The 26,566-nt window shown below is 51.1% G+C and overlaps 1 protein-coding gene across 3 annotated transcripts; it reads right to left on the bottom strand.

Moving 5' to 3' along the window:
• Window positions 1-1,818: 1,818 nt before the first annotated feature.
• Pyroxd2 (pyridine nucleotide-disulphide oxidoreductase domain 2) lies at window positions 1,819-26,566 on the bottom strand. Of its 3 annotated transcripts, XM_050147927.1 has the most exons (17): window positions 26,155-26,284; window positions 25,045-25,913; window positions 23,405-23,424; window positions 21,759-21,852; window positions 21,614-21,687; window positions 16,469-16,624; window positions 14,235-14,388; window positions 11,836-11,897; window positions 11,659-11,756; window positions 9,857-9,998; window positions 9,362-9,496; window positions 8,077-8,149; window positions 7,713-7,869; window positions 5,253-5,407; window positions 4,244-4,350; window positions 2,746-2,866; window positions 1,819-2,100 (listed from the first exon to the last, which is right to left on the bottom strand). In XM_050147927.1, exons 2-17 carry the CDS (start codon window positions 25,241-25,243, stop codon window positions 2,030-2,032), a joined length of 1,818 nt encoding a protein of 605 aa, XP_050003884.1. In that variant the 5' UTR covers window positions 25,244-25,913; window positions 26,155-26,284; the 3' UTR covers window positions 1,819-2,029. The 3 variants fall into 3 exon arrangements, with proteins under 3 accessions (XP_050003884.1, XP_050003894.1, XP_050003905.1); XM_050147937.1 differs by lacking the exon at window positions 25,045-25,913 and having other exon boundaries at window positions 26,155-26,566; XM_050147948.1 differs by lacking the exons at window positions 21,759-21,852; window positions 23,405-23,424; window positions 25,045-25,913; window positions 26,155-26,284 and adding an exon at window positions 21,008-21,160 and having other exon boundaries at window positions 21,614-21,693.

Genomic DNA, 26,566 nt, shown 5'->3' with positions numbered 1-26,566 from the left:
CTCGATATCTTTTAATTTATCTTCTGATTCTCTTGTTTTGGGAAGACTATCTAGACAGCTGTAGAACTGTTGATCTGACAACTTGTGTTACAGAACTGACAAAATTCAAACAAAATTAGCATTGTGGGAAGACTCAGAATGCTAATTTTCTAACCACAGTGTCTTTAAACTTTCCAGAAAAACCTGATCATTAGGTCTGGACCACTGTTAGTTAACTTTTGCTGAGGTTAAACTGTTTTTCAGGCTTGCTATCTTGTACTGCCCCCCCCCCCCTTCTCTCTTTTCTCTCTAAATGTCCCATCCTTCCCCAGTCTGGTTCAAATGCTTTTCTGTGCTACAAGGCCCACTACGATCCCCCTCCCCCCACATCTGGCCCTCCTCCCGCCAGGATAGCCAGATCTCTTCCGGAGCAATAAACCTCACAGGTCGCTGCACCTCTGCTCACTGTCACTGCTGCCGTGTGACATAATGATTTCACCAGGTGAGTTTCCGGTGCACTTGGGGTTCTTAAAGATCTGTGCCTGGGAGGAAGTCTCCCTCCTGCTTGGGGACCCGGACAGCCGTAAATCAGGGAAGGGGAGCGCCCTGACTTGTTTATCCGGGTAAGAGTTTTATGTGCTGAAGTCAGCAAGGGACCTATTTGCCTGATTCATAGCCAATCTGCAGAGCCATCATTTTGAGTAGGGCCAACCCACCCTTCTCAGTGGATTGGCATGAGCTGGGGGGCCTTGGAGAAGTGGGGACACTCTACAGCACCAAAGCCTAATCTTTTCCATCCATCTGGACCAAAAATTGTATCTTTCAATGCTGCGAGGCATCCGGTGGGGAATCTCCAAACAGTGGGAAGTTCTTCCTCACAGAGTTAAAACAGCCCCCCACCCACCCCAGTTCCTTCTGTTAGCAGGAAGGGCCAGCAGCTGCACCTATGAGGTGGGCTTTGGTAAGGAGGTTCCCCACAGGGCCAAAGAACAGCTGGCTGGCCTTGGGCTGGTGTCAATTAGCAATCCAGGTCAAGGCTGGATTGAATGTCTAATAATAAATTACGGTTCATCCTCACCTGGAAATATTAGACAGCTATTAAAAATGTTTCCAAAAGAACTGTTACAGCAAGCACTCAACAGTTTTTGATATGAAGTAAATTCAAAGAACGACAGGTGTAAATCACAAAGAATATTATACCGTATTCTGATGATGTGAAAGACTAATTGGAAATATGAAATGGCAACGTCTGTGCAGAAGCAGGTAGGTGTGAGAATCCCAGGAGCCTTCTGTCTGGGTTACAGCGGGGACAGCTTGGATGGTAGTCTTTAGCCCAACCTGGAGAGGCTGCCAGCACAGTTGTATTTGTTATTAGTGGAACTGACCTGTTTTTGTTTTTTTTTCCTGACTGATAGTGGCAGCCCAACTCACTGCAGAATGACACCTGTTTATGTTGAAATACTTCGTGACAGACAGGGCAGATTTAGCGTCGGGCAAGCAATAGGTGGAGTGCTCTGGTATCAGGAAGGGGTTCCCACACAGCTTCCTGTGAGCCCACTTGCTGTCTGCCGACCAGAGGTTTTGATGGCTTGAGAGGTGAAGCTTTGCTCAGGTCCATCATGTGGGTGACCTTGTCACTGGGGCTGTGAATTTGTTCTCATAGTGACAAGAATATGACAGTCGTTGACTGGGCCTTGGCAGGCCAGCCCTCCATCAGTTTGGGGGAATCTCGTTGACAAGGGGACAGTTGGACCAAGTTCTTCATTTCTTAAGTGGACTGTGTCCAAATGGTATACCAAGTTCCTCCCACCTGTAGTCATACAGAAAAACAATACAGTCTCTGTACAAAACATTGTGTTTAAGAAGACACACTCAGATAGTACAGGCGAAACTGCTCAATGTGACTCGGGCCCCGATTCATACGATGGCGCCTTGTTAACACAGTCGCCTCCCGTGGCATCCTTCTGAGCAGCATCTCGGGCAGGTGGCCTGGTAGGCGGCTCAACAGTGCAGGGCAAACTCTTCTCCCCCGGTCAGAGCTGGTCCCGCATCACAGGCCCTTGAGGTCCCTAAAGACCGTGTGGGCTGCATTCCGTCCAGCTGCTCCCATGACGCCTCCTCCTGGAACCAAAGCCCCTTTCAGAAACCCACCAGAAAGGGACAGGGCGGGGCTCAGAGAGCAGCCACAACTAGAACAACCACCACACTGTCTGGGCTCCCTGCAGCCGTCACACACAGCTGGGGAAGGGCAGGCTGTGGTCACATTGGCCTCCTGTTCCTCAGTCTGCCAGACTACAGGGAGGCACCTAGCAGTGTAGTATGGAAAGCTGAAATGTAGGAATCGGGGGTGGGTAGGGGGTTAGACAGAGGCCACAGCTCTTCATGGGAGGCCTTGGCCACAGCTCAGAGAGGGTGTCACCAGGAGATGACAGTTGCAAGGAAGTCAGGTAGGCTTGGAGTTGGCACAGAAAAGAATTTCTAAGTAGAGACACATTACCAATCCTTCCTGGTCTCAAATATGGGTGAGGAATTAAGGAATGTGAGTCTCCCACAACCCCTGGAGGAGTTGCCTCTGCCCTCCATCAGAGCGTGTCCCTACACCTAGGGAGGAGGTGTGGACCAAATGCTGAGGGTTGTGACAGCCTGGCAGAGATACTGTTGTGTGCTTACCCTGTTTCCCACATCCCCTCCTCTGTCTGCCAGCTTACTACCTACCGCCCTCGCCCCATAAGCCCTTGTAGCCCACACAGGAAGTAGGTCACTCACCAGGGTGGGCCCCACTTCCACAGAGGTACAGGCCCTGAACAGGACATCTGTAGCCAGAGTGTTGGGGCACTGGACGGGCAAAGTAGAGCTGGTCCAGGGACATGGCGCCATGAAATATGTTCTGTGGAGGTAGGGCTACAGTTGTTAGCATAGGGGTGCTATGGGCTTTGCCATCCTGGCTGGCTCTTCCTCCCTCTATTCTCCAACCCAGTTCCTCCTGCTTCTGGATATTTCCCTGGGTTCCTAACTGAGGGTGAGAGAGGAGAGGGGCTTGTCCTGGTCTATGGATGAAGTTCCTATGGTGCTTTATTGGGAAGAGAGAAAAGTAGGGGCCTCTATAGAGTGTAGGGGGACATTCTGAGGGTTTGCTATAGACCATGATCCCCTGAGTCTATTGGGAAGATGGACTTGCTCTGTTGGCACAGGCTCCTGATGAGGCATGGGTCTTTGGATAGCCACCATCTCCACCTGGCCCTGAGTGCCCCACCCCTACACCTGTTCCATGGGCATCACTGTCCACAGCAGACTTGGCACAGTGGGACCTGGTTCTGCTCCCTTGGGCCAGACTGTTCTAGAAAGGCAGTGGGTATCCATCTGCTAAATGTCACCACGGGCTGTTCTTGCTGTCTCCTCCCCTGGTCCCCATGTGAACCACTTCCTCCCCAACCCTGCCCCTCTCAAGCCATCCTGCCTTCATGACCACACACTACCCTCCCTTCCTTGGCTTCTGGTTCAACCCTCAAGTCATGTCCACCCTCCGGAGCAGACTGTTGCCAACAGTTCTCCCCCATCCCCACCTCACGTTGATCAGCCACACAGCCTGTGAAGTCCCTCTCCCTCTCCCTCCCACTGCCTGGCATTTTGCCTTCTGTCTGGACCAGTCCTGTCAAAACAGAAACCGAGCATGACCAAAGCCATGCGTGCAGTTTTAGATTTGCTAGGAGCCACGTAAGAGGCAAACTGGTGACATTTTTGTCAACAGTGTATTTTATTTATCTAGTAGGCCACAAATCTGATCATCTTGGTACATAATCAATGTAACAGAACTAACATGATGGCATCCACGCTGGGTTTCCCACTGATGTGTATCACACACCACTCAGCTCACTCTGGCTTTCTCAGGCTTAGCAGTGGCTGTGGCTGTGGGGTTGGAGCTGCCTCCTCATGGGACTTCCTGATCCTCACGGAACTCTTTGGCTCATCAGAGGCTCCCAGGCTCCTAGCTTCTGGCCTCTTGTCTCCTTTATCTGGTAAGTAAAGCTCACTACAAGAACCTGTTTCCTTAGGGAGGGAGGGAGCTCTCTTTAGAAGAGGCTGATGGGGAAGTTGGGGTAGAAGTGCTACAGGCCTGGTGACCTTCTCAAATGGCACCTGTGTGTCTGTGTCTCCTGTCCCCACTCAGCCATGGGCTCTAGGACTTCCTAATGAAGTCCAGGTAAAGCCCAAAGGAGCCAGTTAGGAAGGCAGGTAGGAAGTTGAAAAGAAGGAGTCCACTCACCCCTCCAGGAAGCCCAAAGATTCTCTCTAGATCCGGTGGGGTGAGGATATCTCTGGCCAACACAGAACTCTTGAAGCCGGGGGCATAGGCCTCAATGCAGTCAAACACTGTGGTGCCCAGGGAAAGCATTGGGAAAAGAGCAGACAATAAGGTTGACTCATGAGTTTACTAAAATCTATTAAATTATTTGAGTCATGGGTTTATTTTATCCTATGCAAATTATATACCAGCAAGTAAAAAACACAATGAAAAATAGTCCATAAGCAAATGCTTTATCAAAGAGGCCCATGGCCAGTCGAGCCTCGAGCTCTAATTTCTTTCCCTGACCCAAGCACGAGGCTACTGTCGCTGCCTGAATATGTGAAGAATTTTTCTTCTCATTGCTTTGCCCAAGCTGTTTCTTTTGCTCGAAACATTCTTTGCACTTGGACCAATCCCCATTCATCGAACACTGAAAATCCAGTTCAATGTTTCTTCTCTTGAGTGCCTTCCTCATTCTGACTCCTAGCTTCCTCCTTTGGGTTCACAAAGCACAATGGGCCACGGTGACCTGTTCCCTAGTTAGTCTCCCCCACTGGCCTCTGAGCAACTGGAGGGTAGGAGCAGAGTCTTTTGCTTTCTAAAAAATTCTATGTATTATTGAGCGTGTGTGTGCGTGTGTATGTGTGTGTGGAGGTCAGATAACAACTAACTTTTGGGTGTTGGTTTTCTCCCTCCACTGAATGGTAGATTACCAGGCTCTCTGGTTATTAGGGTTGTCCATGGCCTTGACCTGCCTAGTCATCTCTCTGGCCTGGGACCCCATCCTTTTGACTTTCTTAACCTAGTGCCTGATCTCAGCCAACATTCACCATGTCGATATAAGGTCACCTTGGGCACATGTTTTCCCTTGGGACAGTACCTGCAGAATTTAGCCTGGATGAGGTTGTGTGTGTGTGGGAGGGAGGGTGCCCATTGGATCCCACAGACAGCTGTCACCCTGCAGAGCAACCTGTGTTGCATTCCTTACCTTTGTCTGCATAGGTGTTTTTCTCCTGCTCATCCCAGGTCTTGCCTCCTGCCAAGGTGTAGGGTGTGTATTGAGTAAAGAGGGAGACCACATGGCAGCCGGGCGGAGCCAGGGTGGGGTCCAGTGAGGAAGGGATGCAGAGTTCAATCATAGGCCTGCGATGAGAGGGATATGAGAAGAGGATACGATAGAAGCAGAGAGGGTCAGGGCCACTCTGATGTGACACGAGACAAAATGAAGGCCCTCAGAGACCACTGACCAGGGCTGATTATCACTGTGAGACCACGGTGGTTAGCACAGTCCAGACCACCTCTAGAACCACAGTCCCAGATTCCAGGTCTGTGTTTTTTTATCACCTGGCTCAGAGGTGTGGTCGGGTTTTGTCTTCTTTCCCCTAGACCTGTGTTCTAATCTGGGCTCTCCAACTCAAATACTACCAGGGTCTAGATAGTGAGCACCATGGAGGAGTCAGGCCCAACTCAGCAGATTCTCAAGTGGCCAGGGTCCAACCAAGCTTGTCCCTCCTCTCCTGGCCCAGGAACCTTATCTGGAATAGGCCAAAGCAGAGCATCTAGACCTACCAAACCATCACAGTATGGTGCCCTTGTCCAGCCTATCACCTTTTCTACCTGAAGCATAAGTCCTCAGATCTCTAGATAGCTTTGGTCCTCTGTGCATTCTCTAACCACAGATAAGAAATACTACAGAGAAAGTGAAGACTGTGCCTCACAGAACGCGCTGACTTTTCCCTTGGCAACATTCCACAGACAACATTGCATGGCGGCCATTTACCCAGCACCCACACAGGCATTTTTAAGTCCTCTAAAGATGACTGATGAGCTGCAGGGGGATGTGAGGTTAAACACAGGCTCTGCCATTTTACAGAAGGAACCTGAGCACCACAGTTTTGGTAACTATGGGCTTGGAGGTAATGGAACCATTCCCAGACCGCATGGCATCTTTCAAGGTCATGGGAGATGCCCTTTCTCAGGCTGGCATCCTTCAGCTGCACGTCTCACCTCAGGTATCTGCCAGCCTCTCTGGTCGCTGTCTAGCATCCTCTCAAGCCTCCCAGAAGCTTCTTCCTGTCTCATGATTGTCCAGTGGTTCCTCTCTCACACACCACTTCCTGTCCAACAGCAAACCTCACCCACTTTCTCCACTTTACCCTTAAAGCACGCCCAGTACTTGGACACTGTCTATCACTCTGCTGGGTCCACCCAGGTCGCGGTCCCCGTCCTGTTGCTCTCAGAGTCTACATACCCAGTGCAACAGGCTTCCTCTCTTTTTGTGCACTTTGGTGGGAAGGCTTTCCTTGAGTGGACAGTGCCTGGCCAGCCGCTGTGGCTCTGCACCTCCACTATGGCCTTGTCTCTGTTCCCAGTGCAGAAGCACATCCCTGCCCTGGGGCTTTTGCACTTGCTCTTCTCTCTAGGTGTTGTTCTTCCTCAGATGCTCACACGACCTGCCTTGCTTCCTCCAATTTACTGCTCAAGTGTCACAGCATCAGAGGGGCCTTCTTTAAAAAGCAGACTCCCCCCACCTCTTTCCCCTTAGTGCTTGTTGTCCGTGCATGATGTTGGCTGTTTTGTAGCCAGCAGAGGCCAGCACAGAGGCGGAGATCTCGTGGGTATCTCTTTCAGATCCGACAAAGAGTAGGTGCCTGGGGGCAGCCTAGCATCTCTCATCTTATGCTGTGAGTTCTTTTTTTCTTTTTAAATTTATTCTGTAGACAGTGTTCTACTTGCATGTGTCCCTGCAGGCCAGGAGAGGGCACCAGATCTCATTACAGGTGGTTGTGAGCCACCGTGTGGCTGCTGGGAACTGAACTCAGGACCTCTGAAAGAGCTGTTAATGCTCTTAACCTCTGAGCCATCTCTCCAGCTGCCATGCTGAGAGTCCTCTTGTACCAGGCTTATCATAAACTTGTGTCTGCTTTCCATCCCAGGCCCCACAACCTGCCCGTGTGGAGCCTGGCACAGAGTAGGATCCCAGAACATGTCTGTTGACCGATATAGAGGATGAAGGGAGTAGGAGGCCCCACAGAGGCCTGCTAGCCATCTACTCTAAAGGATGGAGACACAGCTGGGGTGGGGGTGCTTTTAGGAGCGTGGGTGAAGGGGCTCCTCAGACATGCATTAGGGGCTAAGTGAGCATGTCTTCTGCCGAATCTTCACTGTACTTGAGCACTCCCTTCTCTCGCCCAGTAGTTCCTCCTCTTCTCAGTTTGGGTGTGCTCTCCTTGGGACTGCCCTCCACTAACCTGGGCTCCCCAAATGCCCTGCTCCTCTTCTCCGCTGTTCTGACTTCCAGATTTCTTGTCTGAGACACTTTGTGTTCTTAGAATATGGAGAGACTTTGACAGATTGATCTAGGGTCATTGAAGGTTTAGTGCAAGGGAGAAGAGGTCAAGCCCCTGCCTCAGAACACACAGGGACATAAAGGCCATGTCTCACCTACCTTTGGGAAGGCAGGCCACCCTTGGCATCTTCAAAGGCCTGGTGGAGGAGCAGGGTGTCTTCACAGTTCAGGTGGATGGAACACTGATGATGTGGCTGTATCTGGTCCCTGGGGACATTGGGGGCCGCACGGAAGTTTGGCAACCTGTCCACAGCCACTGAGGAGCCAAAAGGTCAGGTTAGGTCCCCAGACTTGCAGGGTCCTCCCTCTGTAGTGACAACCTGCTTGTCCAGGTAATGGGCCAGAAGTCAAAGATGTCAAGTTGGGGGTCATGGCAGGGAGAGGTCGGTGTGGCTGGGTTTTCCTGACTTAGAGATTCCCACATAGATGCTGTCAAAGGCAGATGTGATCAGCCATCTCTTACCTTTGATCTTGGTAACCGGAGACTGTGTGTCCAGCTGGGAGATCCTCTTCACAAAGGCCTTGGGAAGCCACTCCTGGAAGGAGAGAGCTCTATGAAAGGCTTGGGGGAGCCAAGGCCCAGAGAAGCTACCTAGACTGTCAGTCCTCCAACCGCTGCCTAAAGAGATCCTCTTCTTCCTTCAGAACTCAGCCCCAAACCACCTGCTCTGTGAGAACCTCCTGGAGTCCCCTCATCACACCCTAGTCCCTCTGTTTCTCCCCACCCCCGCACCAGGCTAAGCATTTCTTCCTTGCTCACCCGCCCCCCCCAGTCCTCCTGTTTCTCCCCCCACCAGGCTAAGCATGTCTTCCTACACTTGGCTCATTGTCCTGACTGGGAACAGCTCTCACCACGCCCTGCTTGGGACAAGGATAGACATCTCTATGCATCTTATTCTGCTGCTGCAGAATTGCCTTAACAATATGCACTGAGAGTTGTTGACTTCTGTGAGTGGACATATTCAGAGACAGTCATGCTTTGTCCCCAAGGGCAGGACCACACATGGGTGAGACTGCGCACTCACACACACCTTATCTATCTTTCGGGGACAGGGAAGGTATGACCGACGTCCCGAGCCTTTCCTGGGTGCAAGCCCCTTTCCATGTTTCTCCACACTATCTTCCACCTCTGTCCCACTCACACTCGACCCCCTAGACAGGCTGGGAGATTTAGCCAGTGTCAGTGAATAAAATGGATCCAGATCAAACAATCTGGAGCTTGCCTCTGCCAGGCCGGAAAACATGCTGGTGTTCCTGTGCCAGAGGTCACAGAATCTGAACCAACCACACAGGCAGCCAGTTCTTCCCAGTCACAGAACTGAGTCCAGTCAAGACCGGCAGAGCCACAGCCACTGCAGGTGACAGGCAAGGGGCAGCAGCAACTCAGTCAAGATCAACCAATTTCTCTGTCTATGAGCTAAGGTCATACCTGCCCAGAAGTTTTATGGCGGTGCTAAAAACAAAACAAAACAAAACCTCCCAAACCTCCATTCCCAGCACTGATATTGCAATAGATCACTTGCAGATGGTAGAATCAGAGACAGCGAGAGGGGGAAATCCAAGTCTAGGTAGTAGACAAGTCTTAAGAATGATAAGGCCAGACCTGGGCTCTGGCACTAGCCCGCCCTGCTGCAGGCTGTGCGGTCTAGGTCTTCTCACTCTGAGGCTTCTCTACTGTCTGTAAGCTGCTGACTTTCTCAGAGGAGGAGGCTTAGTCCTCGGGTCTCCTCTACCCTGACCCGCCTCACCTGTGGCGTCAGCTCCAAGAAGGTGATCTGTGGTGGCGCGCAGGATAAGACGACTCTGCTCCTGACCTCCTGGCCATCCTGCAGTACGACTCCTTGAACCTGGCCTTCACTGTTCACCTGTACCTTAGCCACAGTCTGGAGTCCCAGCAAGAGACCCCAAAGCCCCCAGAAGGAAGCCCAGGTTGAGAAGTGTGGGGGGGTGCAGCTCGTAGGCACCCGATCTTCCTCACCACAAACCCATGCCCCAAACCAAAGAGGTTTCCCGGGGAACAATGATGCAACCCACCCACCGTGGAGCACAGTTCACGCATGGTTTCATGACTGGTGCACTTGAAGGGTTTGCCAGAATACTGGGCCTAGAGACAACTGTCGGCTGCCACCGGCCCTCAGAGGTGTAGAGCTCAGATCATCAGTAATTCCGGGATCTCTCTAAACCTGAGACTGCTCTAGGCCACAGCCGGGCCAATAGTGAGGGTTGGGGAATAGGATCCACACCTTTTCCGTGAAGATACTCGCTCCATGCGCAGTAGCTGAACTTGCAATGGCATCTGAGAGGGCACCCATGCCACCCTGGACATAGCCCCAGGCGCCCTGCGTCCCCTCCAGGCTACCCATCACGTGATGCAGCAGCACATACCTGAGGGCAGAGCACGGGGCTGAGGTGGGAGCCTGTCTTAGATTCAGACGCCAATGTCCCTTTTCTGTGGTGCCTTCTTCCCAAGCCAGCCCCTTCCCTGAGCTCAATGCCCTGCCATCTCATGCCACACGCTCCCCCTGTGCAGGACTGTGTATGTGACAGGACTCCAGGCTCCATGTGCTGCAAGCATCACTCCAGGTACCTGCCTGTGCCTACCTCCTGTGGGCATCTTCGTGGGCACATGTCTGGCATGCATGTTACACCCAGCACCTTCACCATTCTCTAAGCTGCTCCTTTTTGGCATCCCATTTGGCATCCCACAAATGAAGGACACTTTCAGGTTCCGGCAGAACCCCCTGGTGTCATCTTGCCCATGTGTTGACTGAGCCGTGACTAACTGCCCCTCTCCTCCAGACACAGGTAGACCATGGTCACTAGCGCTCCCCAGCACTTGCTCCCCTGGAGGCCGCCCCTTGTGTGCTGGTCCCAGAGTCAGATGCTCTTGTCAATCTTCCTTTCACGGCCTTTGCTGCAGTGTTGCCTGAGGGAGGCCTGTCTCATCTGGTGGTGTCTGTCCGTGGCTCTGTCCTACCAGGCTCCCTCACACTGCACACCCCTCCTAGGCCAAGTCCCTTTGGTGGCAGGAACGGCGCACTTGTCCACTCCAGCCTCTGTACCTCCTGGGCCACCACCTGGAACCTCTTCCATCTTTTTCCAGCCAGCCCTTCTCTTCCCTTTGTTTCAGATCAGCCAGTTCCTGCTTCTTGTCTTTTTTACCGCAGGGCAGTTTTCCCTGCTGACCATATCAGAACACCACAATTCATGGTTTCTGCTGCCTCTGGGTCTCTCTTCTGGGAGGATTTCTGGTTCCTTGACTACTGTGTCTCCATCACCCAGCCTAGGCAGGTGCTCATCAGGACTTAAGTGAAGCAATGGATTCTCAAAAGCACGTGTTTCTCAAGCTGGCCAGTGGCTCAGCTTCCCTAAGACCCCTGATCCACCCTGGCTGGTTAGTCAAGAGCTTGGCAGAGTGCAGCAAATGCTGCCGTGCTGCTGATGCTTCTCCTGGGGAACTCAGGATTGGCTTGACCTCTGTTGAAAAGTCACTTCCGGGGGGTGGATGCTTTCATCCTGGGGAGATAAGTCTCACTGACAACTCTAGCTGCATCTTAGGAGTTTAAACCACAACCATAGCCCTCACTGTGTCTGACTGCCACTCTCCACTTGGGCTCTAGGCATATCTGCTCACAGAGCGGGCAGCTTCTCATCCTGGGAGGAAGCTGGGTGAGTATGCAGCAAAGGAGAGGCGTGGATGGGAGGAGGAGAGAGGCAGAGCAAGAGGGGGACAGAAGATACTGATAGCAGGAAGAGGTTTTTTTTTTTTTGGAGATGCGTGGAGAAGAGTAGCTAAGAAGGAATTCTGGGGTTCAGACAGAATGTTCTAGAAGCCAGCTCTGTCTCTTACTAGCTTTGTGACTTTGGACAGGACACTTCTCTGACCTCCAGTTTTCAGATGTGACTTTGAGAGTCCATTCAACACGCATGATATGCCGAGCTTCCCGCCTGATACACTAGCTGAGCTTAGAAAATGGCTATCTGTGAGCTTCCTCTCATTAGGAAGTATGTTCCCCTCTAGCAGCTCCCCCCTGCCCCTACTCACCCACTCCCTGGAGTGTGGGGACTTGTCATGGCTCCAATCACAGCATCTGTTGCCAGCGTAGCCTTTAGAGGCTCAGACTCAAACCAGAGGTCCAGCACCTGGAGAGCAAAGCCACAGAAAGGCTCAAGGGCCTGGGTGGCAGGAGAGATCCCTGGGCCATCATCTGGCCACACTCACCTTGGAAATGGGGGCTGTGAGGACCTGGTAGTACTGGGGGAGCTGGGCTCCCAGGGTGCGCCCTGAAAGAGAAATATAAAGATCAAGTGAGACAGGCCTTGAGGAGACTTTCCCATTACCTGGAAAAGAACAGGGAGAGGCAGAAACTTGGAGACAGCGTGACATTCAAGGGCAGTGTGTGCTTTTCACCCCTTACAAGGCTTTGGGCCCCTTTTAACTATCTTAGCTCTGAGCCTATTTCTCTGTGAGATGGGAGACATGTTTCATATGCTACTGTAAGGGTAATATGAAATAGGAAAGACCTGTAATTTCATGGGCACCACTTACGTTTTAGCAGCAGGACAACAATCTGGCCATTGTGGCCCCTTTGCATTATCTTAGCGGCTTGCAAAAGTAGTTGCTTAATAAATAGTTATCATATGAATGCATGAAGCTCCTAGGACTGGCAATCTGAAAAGGAGCCTAGTTTTGGTGTCGATGACAAAGTCCACTCCCTCCCTCCATATCCAGACTCTGCTGTATAAAGTCGGTGGTAACCACCCAGTGTGGCTGGCTGACTACTCTGTACTCAGGGCTTACCCGTGGGCTCGCCAGCCAATGGAAAATTTACAAGTGTGTCAGATTTGCTCCCTGTGCATCTCCATCTGTGAAGGAAGTACATGCCCAGCATAGCGTGCTGCGTCCGCACACAGGATGAGACACACTGCTGGCACCGCTGGCTGCCCTCAGCCACAGACGCGCGCATGAGAACAGACCAGCCCAACTGAGCCTGCTGGGATCAGCTGAACTACAAAGACCCTTGGGAAACAAATGTTGACTTTTAGAAGCCAAAGGATTTTTGTGGGGTTTCTTTTTCTTGTGACCATAGCTAACTAATTCCTTATTTTCCTAGGATATGGGGATTTGTCTGTGTGCCCAAAGGGTGGCAGAGAAGAACAGCAAGACTCCTTGATCAAGCTTCTATCGCAGACCCACGGCAGACCTCCCTAATTGGACGCAGACCTTTCATTATGTTTGCTCTAAATTTAGTATTCTTTCTCATTTGGAGGCAACCCTTCAAATTCTCCGGGCTCTTACATCATGTTCTAGCTGTGGCTGTGGCAATGAACTTCCTGCTTTGATCTGCAGCACACATGGGAATTCCTACAGCATTAAGCGAAGGCCTCTGTGAGACGTGCCTTTCCTTCATCCACAGATGCGTGGCTCCTCCAGCACCACGTCAGTTCATCTGCAGATGCATGGCCCAGAGGTCACTGTCTCAAGAGGGAACCCCTGACTGGTGGGGGACAAGGCCCCTTCCTTCTCTTGGACACAGTCAAGGACTGACATACCTTTTATAAAGTACATTCCTCAGAGAGTCCCAGAGGGACCAGTGTCTTATTGCCCATCATACATGACCAGTGCCAACGTGCACCCTGGTATGGGTGTTCCCATGAAGAGGTTTGAATACGATATTCCCCCTCTAGGCTCACGTATTTGAACACTTCTTCCCAGTTGTTGGCACTGTTAGGGGAGGTTATGGGACCTTTATGAGGTGGAGCCTTACTGGAGGAAGTACATCACTAGGGGTGGGGCTTAGGAATTTATAGTCCCTCCTTTCTTTCAGTTCGCATTCTCTGGTTCTGCATGTTCTACAGGATGTGATCTGCCAGCTTCCTGCTCCAGCCACCCGCTGTCATGCTGTCTTTATCATTATGGACTCTAACCCTCTGAAACCTTAAGCTAAAATAAACGCTTCCTTCCTAAGTCACTTGGTCATGGCGTTTCATCAGAGCAACACAAAGTAACTGTGTACTCTGGAATTTCTTCCTTCATGTTCTCCTCTTTTGAAGCCTCGGGGTCACCCTTCTAAGCAAACACAACCCTTTGCCTTGGGCCCTGTTTTTAGGGTTGGGGAATTTGAAATTTTGGGGGGAGTCTCTGACAGCCTCTGTGATCCGTGGTCTATTAGCTGACTACACCTGTGTCCAGCCACTCAAAACTCAGGTGGCCAAGCTCTGGCCTACAGAAAAAAAAAGCCCAGGATCAGGCCACAAAATCCTACCAATTTCTGAGCTTGTCCCAAGGATAGGCCACAAAATCCCACCAATTCCAGGAACTCCACCCACCAAGAAACCATATATAAAGCCTGCCTCCCCGTAAATCTTCGCTACTTCTCACCTGAGCAGAGACAGCCACCTTCTTGTATTTCTCCCAATAAATTTCTTATGTGAGGTTTGTTGTGTGGTGTGACCTTGTAATATTCCTTGGCTCCTGACAGCCAGAATACCTTTCTCCTCATAGCTGTAACACTTACACTGGTGGCTGTCCTGGAGCTTCAAGCTTCTAGGCATTCAGAAAGTGGGCTTGTTCCCATGAAGGCCACTTTCCACACCCTGATGCCCGTATTTCGGACTTACCTGCCTTCAGCAGGGGCCTCAGGGTGGACAGCGCCCTGAGTCTCTGTAGCAGGGAGCCATGCTGGAAGGCTGCTGTGTCCACTGGGATCGCATCCAGCAGGGGGTCGATGGCCAGCACCAAGCGTTTCATGAACTCCTCGTACCTGGGAAAGGCCTGCAACAGAGTTTTAGGTAAGCGTTCCACAATCCAGGATTCCACAGGATACTGTCCCATGCCTGGTCCTTCGGGCCACACTTTCATATGACTGCCATACCCCACAGTGGAGCCCCATGGTTCCTTGGGCCACATCCCTAGCTGTGGCTCAGCTTGGCTCTGCTTGGCTCTTTCACTTCCAGGTGTATATGCCACACACAAAGGGCAGAGCATCCTGTGCATTAGAACAGCCACCAGGGCCAAGGGCCAGTGTGGGCCAACACCAGCCACCTAAACTGTCAAGTGTCTGAGGGTGCGGGTACAGGCCCTGTGAGAACACCATTTAGAAGCTCCATGTCCTCTGTGACAGGTGGAAGGCCGATGTTCCCCCGGCATGCTGACCACTTCTTTCTTCTCTCAGTCTGACATGTAGCCTCATCCCACACAGCCACAGAAGCCTGTATCCTCTTAGTCAGCAGCCCCCAGCAGGGCTGTTCACAGCCATGTTCCGGACTCTGCCTTCCTGTCATGGGCTGGTAACAGGAACAGGCATGGAAGTTGCCACCACCAGAGCTTCTTACGGATTCTTAGCCCAGGAGCAGGTATCTGGGCTCAGCTAGACATATGGATAAACCCAGGAAATTGTGGTATTACATAAAGTTCTGTAGTAAAGAACTTCTTAAAAATCGTAATCAAACCATAAGGTTTTCCCTAGGCAAGGCTTGCAAAATGGCCACTTTGAAGCACACAACCATAAGCTGAGGTCCTTAGGCTCCTTGGGGAATGTCCCAGGTCTCCCACATGTGGTCACTAGCAGGTAGGCACACAGGCAGTGGGCCCTGGCCTTATGCTGATGTCCACGGTGTGTCTGATACTGGCAGGATTTGGGCAAGGGTAGAGATGGGTCCTCAGCTCTCTGCGTTGGATATTCCTGGTGACAAGAGGACAGTTCCAAGGTCAGCCAGCTGCTATGATCTCCATCCCTCCTAGGCTCAGGTGTGGGGATGAGGTGGCACTGCTCGGGCGGGCGAGGACTTGGGACTGTTGCGCAGGATGTGGGGCTTACAGGCAGGCTCTGAGGGCTACAGGCAGGCTCTGAGGGCTACAGGCAGGCTCTGAGGGCTACAGGCTGACTCTGAGGGCTACAGGCTGGCTCTGAGGGCTACAGGCTGGCTCTGAGGGCTACAGGCTGGCTCTGCTTCCACTGAGCTCTCCCTGACAGCCAACAAGAAACAACCAGCACCTCCCACTCCTGCCACCACGGCTGTGAGCTGCTCCCGCCATCACAAACTGTTCCCTCTCAAACAAGCCAAATAAATCCTTCCTCCTTGAAGCTGCTTCTGGTCTGTATTCTGTCACAGCCTCAAGAGCAGCAGCTAACACAGCCAGGCTTAGGATGCTCTGGGAAAGGGGCGAGGGCTGCATGCCTGTGACTGGGCTCCGTCCCGTGCTAGGTTAGCACACTAGAAGGCAAGTGCATTGACAGCACGAATCTAGGTTTCCTTCATAAAACATGCCTCCCCTGAGATAGGATCCTATGCCACACCTGCAGCTGGCACCCGGGCTGTTACGAGAATGGCCCATTCTAGAACATTTCCTCAGCTGCAGAACCCTCCATACCAGACCCATTGCGTCACCCGCTGACTCATCTGGACAAAGTCAACAGACTTGTCCCTGAGCTGGGTCTGCAGGAAGCGGCTCGCATTCTCCATCTGGTGTGTGTTGGGAGGCATATCTGCACACCACCACAGACACTTCCCTGCTTTGGCTGTCATGGATTGATGTCCAAGTGAAAGAACACTTTCTTGTCCTAAGTTCTTCTTGTGGGCTTTCATGGGCTTTTGGATGGGTAACACGTGGGGTTCTGAGTGAAAGCAGAGGGAGGAGGCATTCCTGGGATTCCTGTATGACACGCAGCATGCAGAGACCACCTGCTCAGCAGCTCCAGAGGAGTACATGCCGGCTCTAAGAGTCCCAGTGTCAACTGGTCTCAACCATTATCCACCACTCTGTTCAGCCCCCACAGCCTTGACATCCACTTCCTCCCAAGAGCCTGCTCTGGGTTGCTGAGGGAGGATGTAGTCCCGCTCGCCTTCCCTACCTGGGCATCCTTCTGTGAGAACTGAGAGATTTGCTTCTGGTTTCCAGCCATGTCTGTGCCTAGCAGCAGGGACCTAGGAGCCTTGCTCAGTGCACCCTCTTCCAGCATGGGGGTGAAGGAGTAGGGATTTCGGAAGTGAAGCCTTAGCCCATGCTTCTGCGGAACACAAAAAGCGCAGACATTATAGGGATGCCTATTTCCGCTCCTGCCCTTTCTCCAACCCCATTTGTGTGATCCGTTAGGGATGCTTGTGATTCATCCCAAGTTGTACAGACCTGGTTCCTATATTTTTAAAAGACATCATAAGTAACCCCTTTGCCCAGACACCCACTGATAGACCGATGAAGCTGTGCACCCTTCACCTGCACCCCATACTGTAACATGTCATACCACCCCGCCCATGCACACAAACATTACTCGTATATAAAGTCACTACTACGCTTCAGCTCTAGAGACGCTGTTACCTCTCCACACACAAGGAAAATTCAGAGGAGGTAAATAATTTGTCCCATGCCACTTTAGAAGGTAGATCTGTATTTTAAAACCACATAGCTACGATTCCCAGGAACTGGGACCCTCATCTATAACTGTCTCCCCTCACTTCAGAAATAAATAAGTAAACTTTAAAACTAAACAATAAAGCAACAGTTGTGTGAAAATCCATATAGACAAGGTAGATAAATTCACATAATTTAAAAAATTTACATGGCAGTCTAATTTGCTACAAGGTCACTTTAAGAGGAAGTTCCCTTGATGCATTTAAATCCGGACTTGATTTACGGATGTTTCACCAGCACACAGAACTTTCTAAAAGCACATCTACTTCTTCAAAGGAGCCATGCAACTACAGACTGCACTAACAACAGGACTGACTGTGGCCGAGCCAGGCCAACTACAGACACCGTGTGTCACCATCAGCGGGGCTGACTGTGGCCGAGCAACTACAGACACCGTGTGTCACCATCAGCAGGGCTGACTGTGGCCGCCTTCTGGGCACTTCTTTGCCCTGACCCATGCCTAGTCCTCCAGTTTGACTGTACTCAGATACTGCCTATCAACAAGTCCCACCCTGGCCCCGGCCACACTGGCAGGCTCTCTGCCCCCTTAACCTGATTTTGCCCAAAATACTGGCCGTCATGTGGTTAATTACACATACATTTGTCCCCGTCTCTCTGAGTGGAACACAAATACTTTTGGGGTGGGGACACCGCCTGTTTTGCCACTGTTGTGCCCCTCATATGGCTTGGCACACTAATTGTTCTGGTGCCAGGATGTTGCTGACAAGATAGTGCCTCAGAGGATAAAAGCAAGAAAGCAAAAGAATACCTTATCAGCATCCCAGGAGATGCTCAAGCCAGAGTTTTTCAAGTGGACACCATCACCCAGGCATGGGGATTCTACAGAGGAGAATCCAGTGTGGGTAGGGGCGACTCTGGGCTTTTTTAAAGCATTAAAGTTGAGAAATCTTTATCCCAGGTTGGAGTGACTTTTTCCTTGAACCCTCTTTTTAAAATTTAATTTTGCTTAATACCAGTATTGTGTGTGTGTCGCACCTTGTGAGCCAGGGGCCCTGTGGAGGTCAGAAGAGGGCATCAAGTGTTCTGAAACCGGAGTTACAGACGGTGGTGAACAGTCGTGTGCTGGGGGTTGAAGCCAGGATCTCTCTAGGAGCAGGAAGTGCTCTGAAGAGCTGAGCTAGCGCTCCATCCCCTGCCTTGGTTCCTCTCAACTTGATGGACTGTTCAACTGTGAGGAACACTCAGCTGCTCCCTTTTCCTCAGCACCGACAACTCTTATATTGCTAAATCTCATCAGCCATCTGCAGAGGCTGTCCACTCCTCTCCAGCCCTCATCACAGAGTGCCATCTTGTGGTCCAGGGAGCAGCTGCCTCCAGTGCCTATGAACCTCCATGCCATCTCCACGTGCCCAGGGGTCTAATTTTCCATAAACTATAAATCCCAAGCTCTGCTTCCTGACTAAACTCTCCTGCCTGGATGAAACGCAGTCCTGGTGTGAGCTGCCCGGCCCCTGGCCCCTGCATCCCCTGTGTACTGGGCTGCTCCAGCCACAGGGCCTGTTCTCTGCTCAGACTTGCCCTGCCTACCTGTGCATTCTCTAACCAGAGCCCTCTCAGATCAGAAGTCCACGTGATTAGTGACGCCTTGTTTGAACATCAGTTCACCTGTCGTCCTTTCAAGGCGTTCCTGGTCACCAGGTGAGGGTGGGACTGTGCATCCTATCATTGTCTTCCGTTTTCTTCCTGTCACTCATCAGCTCTACTTAAAGCTCCCCTCCTGTGTATCACTCCTCACTGTACCCCCTGTGTATCACTCCTCACTGTACCTCCTGTGTATCACTCCTCACTGTACCTCCTGTGTATCACTCCTCACTGTACCTCCTGTGTATCACTCCTCACTGTACCTCCTGTGTATCACTCCTCACTGTACCCCCTGTGTATCACTCCTCACTGTACCTCCCCGCAGCCTCGTTCTGGGCTCGGCACAAAGCAGGCACCAGAGGAACATTGAACAAACCAGTCGATAAACAGCCTGAGGAAACTGTGTTATTTCAAGTGTAACTAATTGAACATGGATGATGATGATATATATATATCAATTGATTCTAGGGCTTCTAAATGGTACCTCTGTCATTCCTGACTGGCCAGTTATGAGAAGGAAGAAGGAAGAGAGAGATAATGCTAAACCACCTCTGGGATGTCCAGGAGTTTGTTCAGGGAATGTTGCTAGTCGTAGGGGACAAAACCTAAACCTCCCCTTCCCCTGCCTATCCTGCATCTCAGCATCTCAGCCATGCCAGGTGGAGAGGGACTGGGAAGGACCAGTTGTGTCTCACAGCCTGGAGGATGCTGTAAAAGGCTGCTCCTGGGTCCCGCAGCATTAAAAGCCAGCTTCTGAGCAAGAACCTTGGTTCGCGCCACTTCCCCGCCAGCACCTAGGTCATTCCTACCGACCGCTAGGTTTGAGGGCCTTGCTGTAGGCAGATTTCCCCAGTGAAGCAGGAGTGGAAGGATGTGGACGGGAGAGACCTATAGGATCCTCCAGGGATGGGAGGGAAGCCCAAGGCTGCCTCTGCCCCACACCCAAATCTGCCACAGTACAATTTCCCTCTGGCTATAGTATGATGTGGACTGCAGACCCTGAACCTAATCCCAGGCTTCGGTTAGGTTTCTATGCATTTCTGATACTATGTCTCCTCCTCCATTCTGTTTTTCTCTCAAATAATAATTTTTTCATTTGGGCTTCTGTTAGCACCTAGTTCCCAGACTCTTATACCCGTTTCTTGTAGAGCAAAGAGCTTTGTGTTGTCTTCTTTCCACTGGCGCAGGACTTGTACACTACGGGAGGCTCCAAGGCTCTTTCTTCCAAGGTGGGAGACAGCCCAGCCAGCACACTGGAGCTAAGTCAGCCTCAGGAAGGAGATGGTTGAGATCAGGAGGCTATGCCTGCCAGAAGGAGTAGGGGGGGCAGGGGCAGGCATGCCAGGGGACAAAGGTCAGGAGACCAGGAGAGAACAGGGGCAGGTAAAGGGCTTCCAGGATCCCTTCTAACCAGCTCAGAAGCCAGAAGAGACCCCAGGCCTCTGAGACAAATGTCAGGGTGGTAGTCAGTAACCCCTTCCATAAAAATCTGAACTAGGTGAGGGAGGGGAACCTCTTTTAGCCAAGATCGCCACACATGTTAAAGAGAAAGCCCTGCTTTACAACTAAATAGGGGCAAGCTAAAGGCAAGGACAACAAAACGCAATGAAAGGGGGACAAACAACTACCCCCTTAAGAAGACCATTCTGCTACACCCCCAGAGGTACTCCCACTGTGGGCCTGTTGCTGGGATGGAGGTGGGATGCTGGGGGAGGGGTTAGAAGATTAAACAGCAAATGGATATCAGATAGTACCATGGAAAATCTCCAAGCTGGCTATAACTCATTTTCATACTTTAGCCTTTCACGGCCAGATTAAAAATAACCCAGCACTGGCCTCCCAGTAAGAGGAGGTCCTCAGCTGTCTGTCACTAACGGCGGGGTTAATGATGAGCCAAGGCTAGGGCTTTCACCTGGCCACAGAGCTAAAGGGTAAACTGGTGAAGTAAATACAAGCAGCCCCTCCTGGCCTCAAATTAAAACTCACGAGAAACTCATGGTAAAAAGGCTACTCCTCCCTGATCACACAAGTCAAAGGTAAAGAGAAGGTAAAAGTTAATTTCCCCATTTTAGGTGCATTCCAAGTTTTAGGCCATCCAGAACAACTCTTAGCAGACTGGAAGGAAGTCTAAGCCAAATGACATTAAGGTTAAATATTCCCTTTTGGCTAGGCCTTAAAAGGTAGAGCATCTAAGGCTCCACGCCATCCTGAGACAAGAACAACCTAATACTCCTTCAATAAAAATCCAGGCTAAGGCCATGGGCACCCAGATCTTTCTCTGGTGTGCCTACACAGTGTCTCACTGGCGTAACCTTTTGCTTTGCACATTATTAAAAATATAACTGTCTATCCCTCATCTTCCAGCTCTTTCCCCCGATACCTTGACATCCATGTTGAGGGCATGCTTCCTCTAACTCCAATAAACTGTCTCTGAGTTCCTTTCTGTGTCTGTTTTTATTTTCTTTTATCTTTGAGACCAAGAATGTGCAAAGGGGACTTGGCTTGCAGTGATGCCGTTTTCTGCTCACGCTGTCTAGAATAGTGGTAGATATGCCAAAGTTTAATGAGGGCATAATAGACACCTTTGCAAGCTTGGGTTACCGGAGCTGCATGCAGGGGCTTTGCGAAGACCAAGTATAATGCCAGGAAGCAGAGGGAGCCAGCACAGAGCTGAAAGCCCCTGCCCAAGGCACCAGCCAGGTGCCGCCATGCAGACTAATGGTCTGATCTGCTAACAGACCTCGTTTTACAAAAGGCCTGTTTCTTATTTGAGATTTCCAAGCTTTTAAAACAGAGGGTAGCTGAGACAAAACCAAGTTTTGGTAAGTGGGTCTCGGAGATGTGTGGGCTAGACAGTCTGGAAGAGAAGAAAGACTTCAGGGAGGGAGTTCATTGGGGCTTGGGGTATGATGCTTCCCTCCCAGGTCAGGAAGACGGAATCACCCCAATAACTGACCAATCACCGGGTCAAGAGGGGCAACTGTACCTTCAGTTCCAGGTCTGTGTAAATCTGTGGCCTCAGGAGGCTGAGGAGATAGGATGCTCGGGAGAACTTGAATCCTGGAACCAAATCAGAAGAACCAGTTACCCCCGATCACCCCTGCCTCTCCCTCCACTTCTCAAGGACTCACCTGGAATGATCTCCTCAGTGACAGCTGCACCCCCAATCACATGGCGCCTCTCAAAGACCACAGTGTTCACCCCAAATCTCTGGAGGTATGCAGCCTGTGGGGACAGAGAGCCTGTTCTTGATCCCTTGTGCTGACAAGGAGCCTCACTGCGGGGTCTACATCACGCCCTTTGGGCTCCAAGTCTAGATGTCCCCTCAGGTCTGGTGCGCCTACATCTGCCCCTCTACTTTCTAGCTGAAGACAACTGTCCTTCCTTTAGGGGAGGTCTGGTGCCTGGGGGACGCACATTGCACTATATACCCTGCCCTGGATGTCTCTCTCCTTCCTCCGGGCTGGAGCAAGCCCCAGTCTTCCTTTCAGACACATCAAAGACAGAACAGTGAGGCTGAGAATGCCAGGCCAGAATCTCCAGGTTCAGTTTCTCATTCTCATTTCTGCTGATCCATGTGCCCCAGTTCTGTCACATGTAAAGACAGAGCTAACGGTTACAGTTCCAGCCTCACAGGGCTGCTGAGGGTTACCTTAGCTGCTCCCTGATAAGTGTTTAAAATATGCTTCATGGCATGTGCCCTGACATCTGTGGCAATGCAATAAAGGGGTGCTGTGGCTGCAGCAAAACTTTATGCAGGGGAAAATGCAGGGTTTCTACAAATCTTTCTTTAGTACTTACTGGGAAATAAATATATATTGAGCTAAGCTAGTCTAGGCCTAGAGGCCTGCAGTGTGTGTGTGTGTGTGTGTGTGTGTGTGTGTGCACTTGCATATGTGTGTGTATCTGTCTTTGCACCACTGATATCAATGTGGCAATATGGTGACATTCACAAATCACATTTTGCAAAGTTCGCTTGGTGACTGCTATGAGGGTGTTCCTAACCTGCCACACTAGGAACAGTTGCTGTGGTGCTCCCTACTTTACAGATGGGAAACTGAGGCTCAGTGAGGGCTGCCAGAGCTGCTGTGTAGAGGTGTAGGAAACATAGTGTCCTGATCTATCTCTCCAATCAAGAACAAAGACGAGCATAGTCTGGCGCTGGGAAGCTGGCCTGGCACACAGAGAGACACATGTTTTTCTCCTTCCTAGAATGACTTCAGTGAACAAGGCTTCTCTGAGGTCATGGAAATGAGCCCAGGCTCCTAGCAAGCCCACTGCACAGCGGTGTGTGAGCACAAAGGAAAACCCTGTACGTCTACGAAATGCCGAACCCTCCCCCCGCTTGGCTACAGATATGCTTTGAGATTCCTGGGTTGTCTTCATTTGCTGATAGCATCCACTGTGGAGCAAACTCTTGTTTTTTTTTTTTTTCAGATCCTTTTCCAGTTCTTTCCAACACTCTCTTCCTTGGAGAGCACAAAATGCCTCCAACTTGGTATGAGAGATCCTTCCAACCCCGGGTTGCTCCAACCTGCTCCTCTATTCTGGTGACATTTCATAAGCCTTAGACCTTCCCACAGGTCATGGGGACCCTTGTCTTGGGGACAGGACAAGGAAAGGAGCCCATGATGTCCCCTCTAATTGGCCCTGGACTGACATTAGACACACAGACAAACTGCCCTTTCCTTCTTTGTCCTGCTCGCTTTTAAAATCCCTCCCCTTCACTGCTGAGCCACCCGCTCAGGGGTCAGTGCAGTGACCAAGGGGTACTCACAGCCACCAGCCCATTGTGCCCTGCAACGAGACAAAACAGAAAAGTGTCGCTAAATGCAAGTTCTTTAAATGCTGAGCCCCCATTCTTACCCCTCAGCCACACATATCTTTTCCCCTGCCCACACTTGGATGTGGGACACCCCGTGGGGGAGTCAGGAAGCCCGCCCCTGGTTCTGTTGACCTTGGCCTGGAAGAAGCTCTGTTTCTTGTTTCAAGGTCAAGGAGAAGTCCACAGTTACTGGACTTTCTGTCCCTAGAGCTAGCTGGTGACTGTGCATGGAACCATCATGGTGTACAGGACTGTGAAGTTGGCCATTTGCTGGCATGTATGGACAGGTGCTATTCAGTCAGCCCTGCGCCATTCAGGGGGACACTTGCTGTCACACATGGCTTGTTTGACACAAGTGTGACTCGTGCCAGGCACGGTTGTGCCCCCAAAGGCTTTATCCACACAGGAATATCTGTCAGTCCCCAGTGTTCTAACAAGGAAAAATGAATAGTTCAAAATTTTAAAAAAGTGAAGTGGTTAGAACATAAAGCTTCCGGGTGTGCACCAGTAACAGGCTGGGCTCCGTTCTGCAGGGTGGGGTGTGTGCTGGAACCTGATTTCTCACGAGCTCCCACTAATTCTCCGTGCAAGTGGTATCAGACTCAGACTACACTGAGCACCCAGGCCCCAGCCTGCTCGGCTCCTCGCTCTCACGTGACAGCTCAGCTGTTGCTGGAGAATCATTCACAGGTGGAGAAAGGGCCCAGAGGGGGTCAGGCAGCTTTGAGACCTCTGGTCATTTTTCTCCTTGGCGATAGATGCCATTCTTAGCCCTTCAGATGTCAGTAGATGTCTGCGATCTCTTAGCACGTACACAGACCCAGTGTGGGCTCAATAAAACTCTGTTCTTCATCTGACAAATGTCTACAAGAAGGGGAGCAGCAATGACCCCCATGATGGATTTCTCCATGGCTGAGTTGATTTTATTTTAAATTTCCTACATGGAGACATGCAGAATTTTAGAGGTCACTGAGCCAACTTCTCATCCATTAATGGAGTCTCTGAAACTGGATTTTTCAAGCCCTTTTGCTCACGATTTACAAGAATAAATGTACCTTACCCCATGACCTGGCATACGGCTAACAAATGTTTTCCCAGAACCAAAGCTCCCTGCCCTGGCATTAACCCATCCTGCGAAAAGTCTATATATGATAATCTATGTTGTTTTATTTTAAGAATGTTAGATACTTGTTGGACTTGTCATTGGTTTGAACCTGCAGTTGGAGATGCCATTCTCTGAATATACATGTAAACTCAAGGCAGTCAGCTCCCGGCTTCATCTGGCGTGGCCCTCAGAGAAGCATTTAACAACCAATGGCTGCCTTCATATGCAATGCCGAGAGTAATGTGCATGCAACATGAAGTCTCCATATGAACGTGGAACCTTGTGGTGCTGAGTGAGGAGAACCAGTACTGTCCGATTGTAACTCAGCCGGTTGCAAGACCATCACACACGTGGTAGCTGTTTGGCTTTTCATCAGTGGCAGCTAGCAATCTTAGAAAACTAGTAAAGGCTTCCCGGCCAACTGGTCCCAGTTCGGCCATGAACGGACAGACTTCAAGTGACAAAGGTCTAAAGGTCAGAATCCTACCTCCAAGTCCGGGCTGACTCTCTTGTCTAGTGACCGGTGTCCTCCTGCTGCAGGATTGCTCATCCCCAGGCCTCGAGGGACGCCCACTCAACAGCTGATGGCCCTTGAGTGGAGCTCGCTGAGCTCGGGCCTTGCTGCTGCCCTTTTCCAGAGTCACTGAGTTGGGTGCTGGGTTGATGTGTTTTCTACTGAGAAACATGGCCTCTAAATCAAGAGCCCTGTCTATGTGATTTTTAAAATTGTGTGAGACATATCTTTATTTTAGTATCGATAATTAACACAAGTCTGTGTATAATAAACATTCATGTGTGCACACAAAGAAGTCAAACCAGGCCAGCATTTACAGCAGTGTGAGAAACCCAGAAAATGTGAACCTGCTATCATCATAGAGCCCAGCCACCAAGAAATGCCTTCAGGCCCCAGGAGTGTGGAAGGAAGACCCTGGGGTGGAATGCAGCCTGGCACTAGGCAGTGCCTCACTGGGTTACCGAGCAGGTCAGTGCTCTGAGCCAAATCAGCAAAATGTTGCCAGACCACCTGGGTAACAGGTGTAACCTCTAAGGGAAGGCATTAGGGGAGAGCACCATCTGTGGATGTACAACAGGGAGTCTGGGACCCCCCTCCCCAAATCCACCCTCTTCTCTTTAGGAATCAGCTCTTTCCTCTTTGGATGACCTCAGCCGTGAGGTGGGTACCAGAACTCAGGGCTGAGAGCGGCTGGATTTCTTTTGCCTGCAGTCCAGGTTCTTTCTTCGTAACCCTTAAGTACCATATGCTTTCTGAGGAAACTCAACGGAGTTCGCTGAGGGAATTCACCCATTTCGCAGGAGATACGGGGAAGCTCCTGAGTTTTAGTCCCCCTGGTCACTCTAGACAAAAAGATTTAAATCCAGAAGGCAAGAACCGTTTTAGACCACACAGCAGGGCCAAGGTGGAACCAGAACCAAGGGCTCCTGACTCCCAGACCAGGGGAACTCCATCACAGTCCCGCTCACTGTGATTCCTGGCCAGGTTGTGCCCACAGACCAGGGGACAGCAGGGGCTCCCTGGAGGCCCCCCAAAGGCCTGCCTTCCCTCCCTGAGCTCTGGCTCTGCCTTCTTTAACTTTACCTGCTCCTATCACCACCGCATCGTACGCGGGCTTCAAGCGTCCCCCGGTTCCCGACTGAGTTCGTTTCCAAGCTGGGCAGGAAGAGGTGCGCAAAGCCCTGTTGAGACCTTGGCGGCTGACAGCCATTTCTGCCCCCAACAATTTGCTTGCAGTCGGCTTTCCAGCTGCCCAGGCAGGGGGCGGGGCTAGGAGTTACAGCCCAGAGTCAGCCTTGGTCTTGGGCCACAGTTCCCTGGGCTCGGGCTTCTGCTGAGTGTGCACGCTAGATTTAAGAAGGGGGCGGGTAGTCTAAGGATCAGCACAGTCTGTGCCACCTCCAGTACCCAAGGGAGCAAGGACCAAAGTGGGAACAATTAGCTAGGTTTTCTGGGGCCCAGTGGTGGGATAGAAGAGGGCTGGAGGGAGGGGTGG

The sequence above is a fragment of the Alexandromys fortis genome, unplaced genomic scaffold, assembly GCF_014885135.2.
Source record: "Alexandromys fortis isolate MF-2015 unplaced genomic scaffold, M_Fortis_MF-2015_v1.1 scaffold_16, whole genome shotgun sequence".
Taxonomy (NCBI): Eukaryota; Metazoa; Chordata; class Mammalia; order Rodentia; family Cricetidae; genus Alexandromys; species Alexandromys fortis.
The sequence above is the reverse complement of the archived record's forward strand: the minus strand, read 5'-3'. Positions and strand labels throughout refer to the sequence as shown.

Bases quoted from the DNA above. Each gene is read 5' to 3' on its own strand.
- Pyroxd2 (XM_050147927.1), bottom strand. From the start codon at position 25,243: ATGTTTCTCAGTAGAAAACACATCAACCCAGCACCCAACTCAGTGACT. The intron at 21,688-21,758 runs GTGAGTCCTTGA...ATTTGGTTCCAG, and splicing joins CACTGAGGAGATCATTCCAG to GATTCAAGTTCTCCCGAGCA. The intron at 16,625-21,613 runs GTACAGTTGCCC...TGTGTTCCGCAG, and splicing joins ACACAGACCTGGAACTGAAG to AAGCATGGGCTAAGGCTTCA.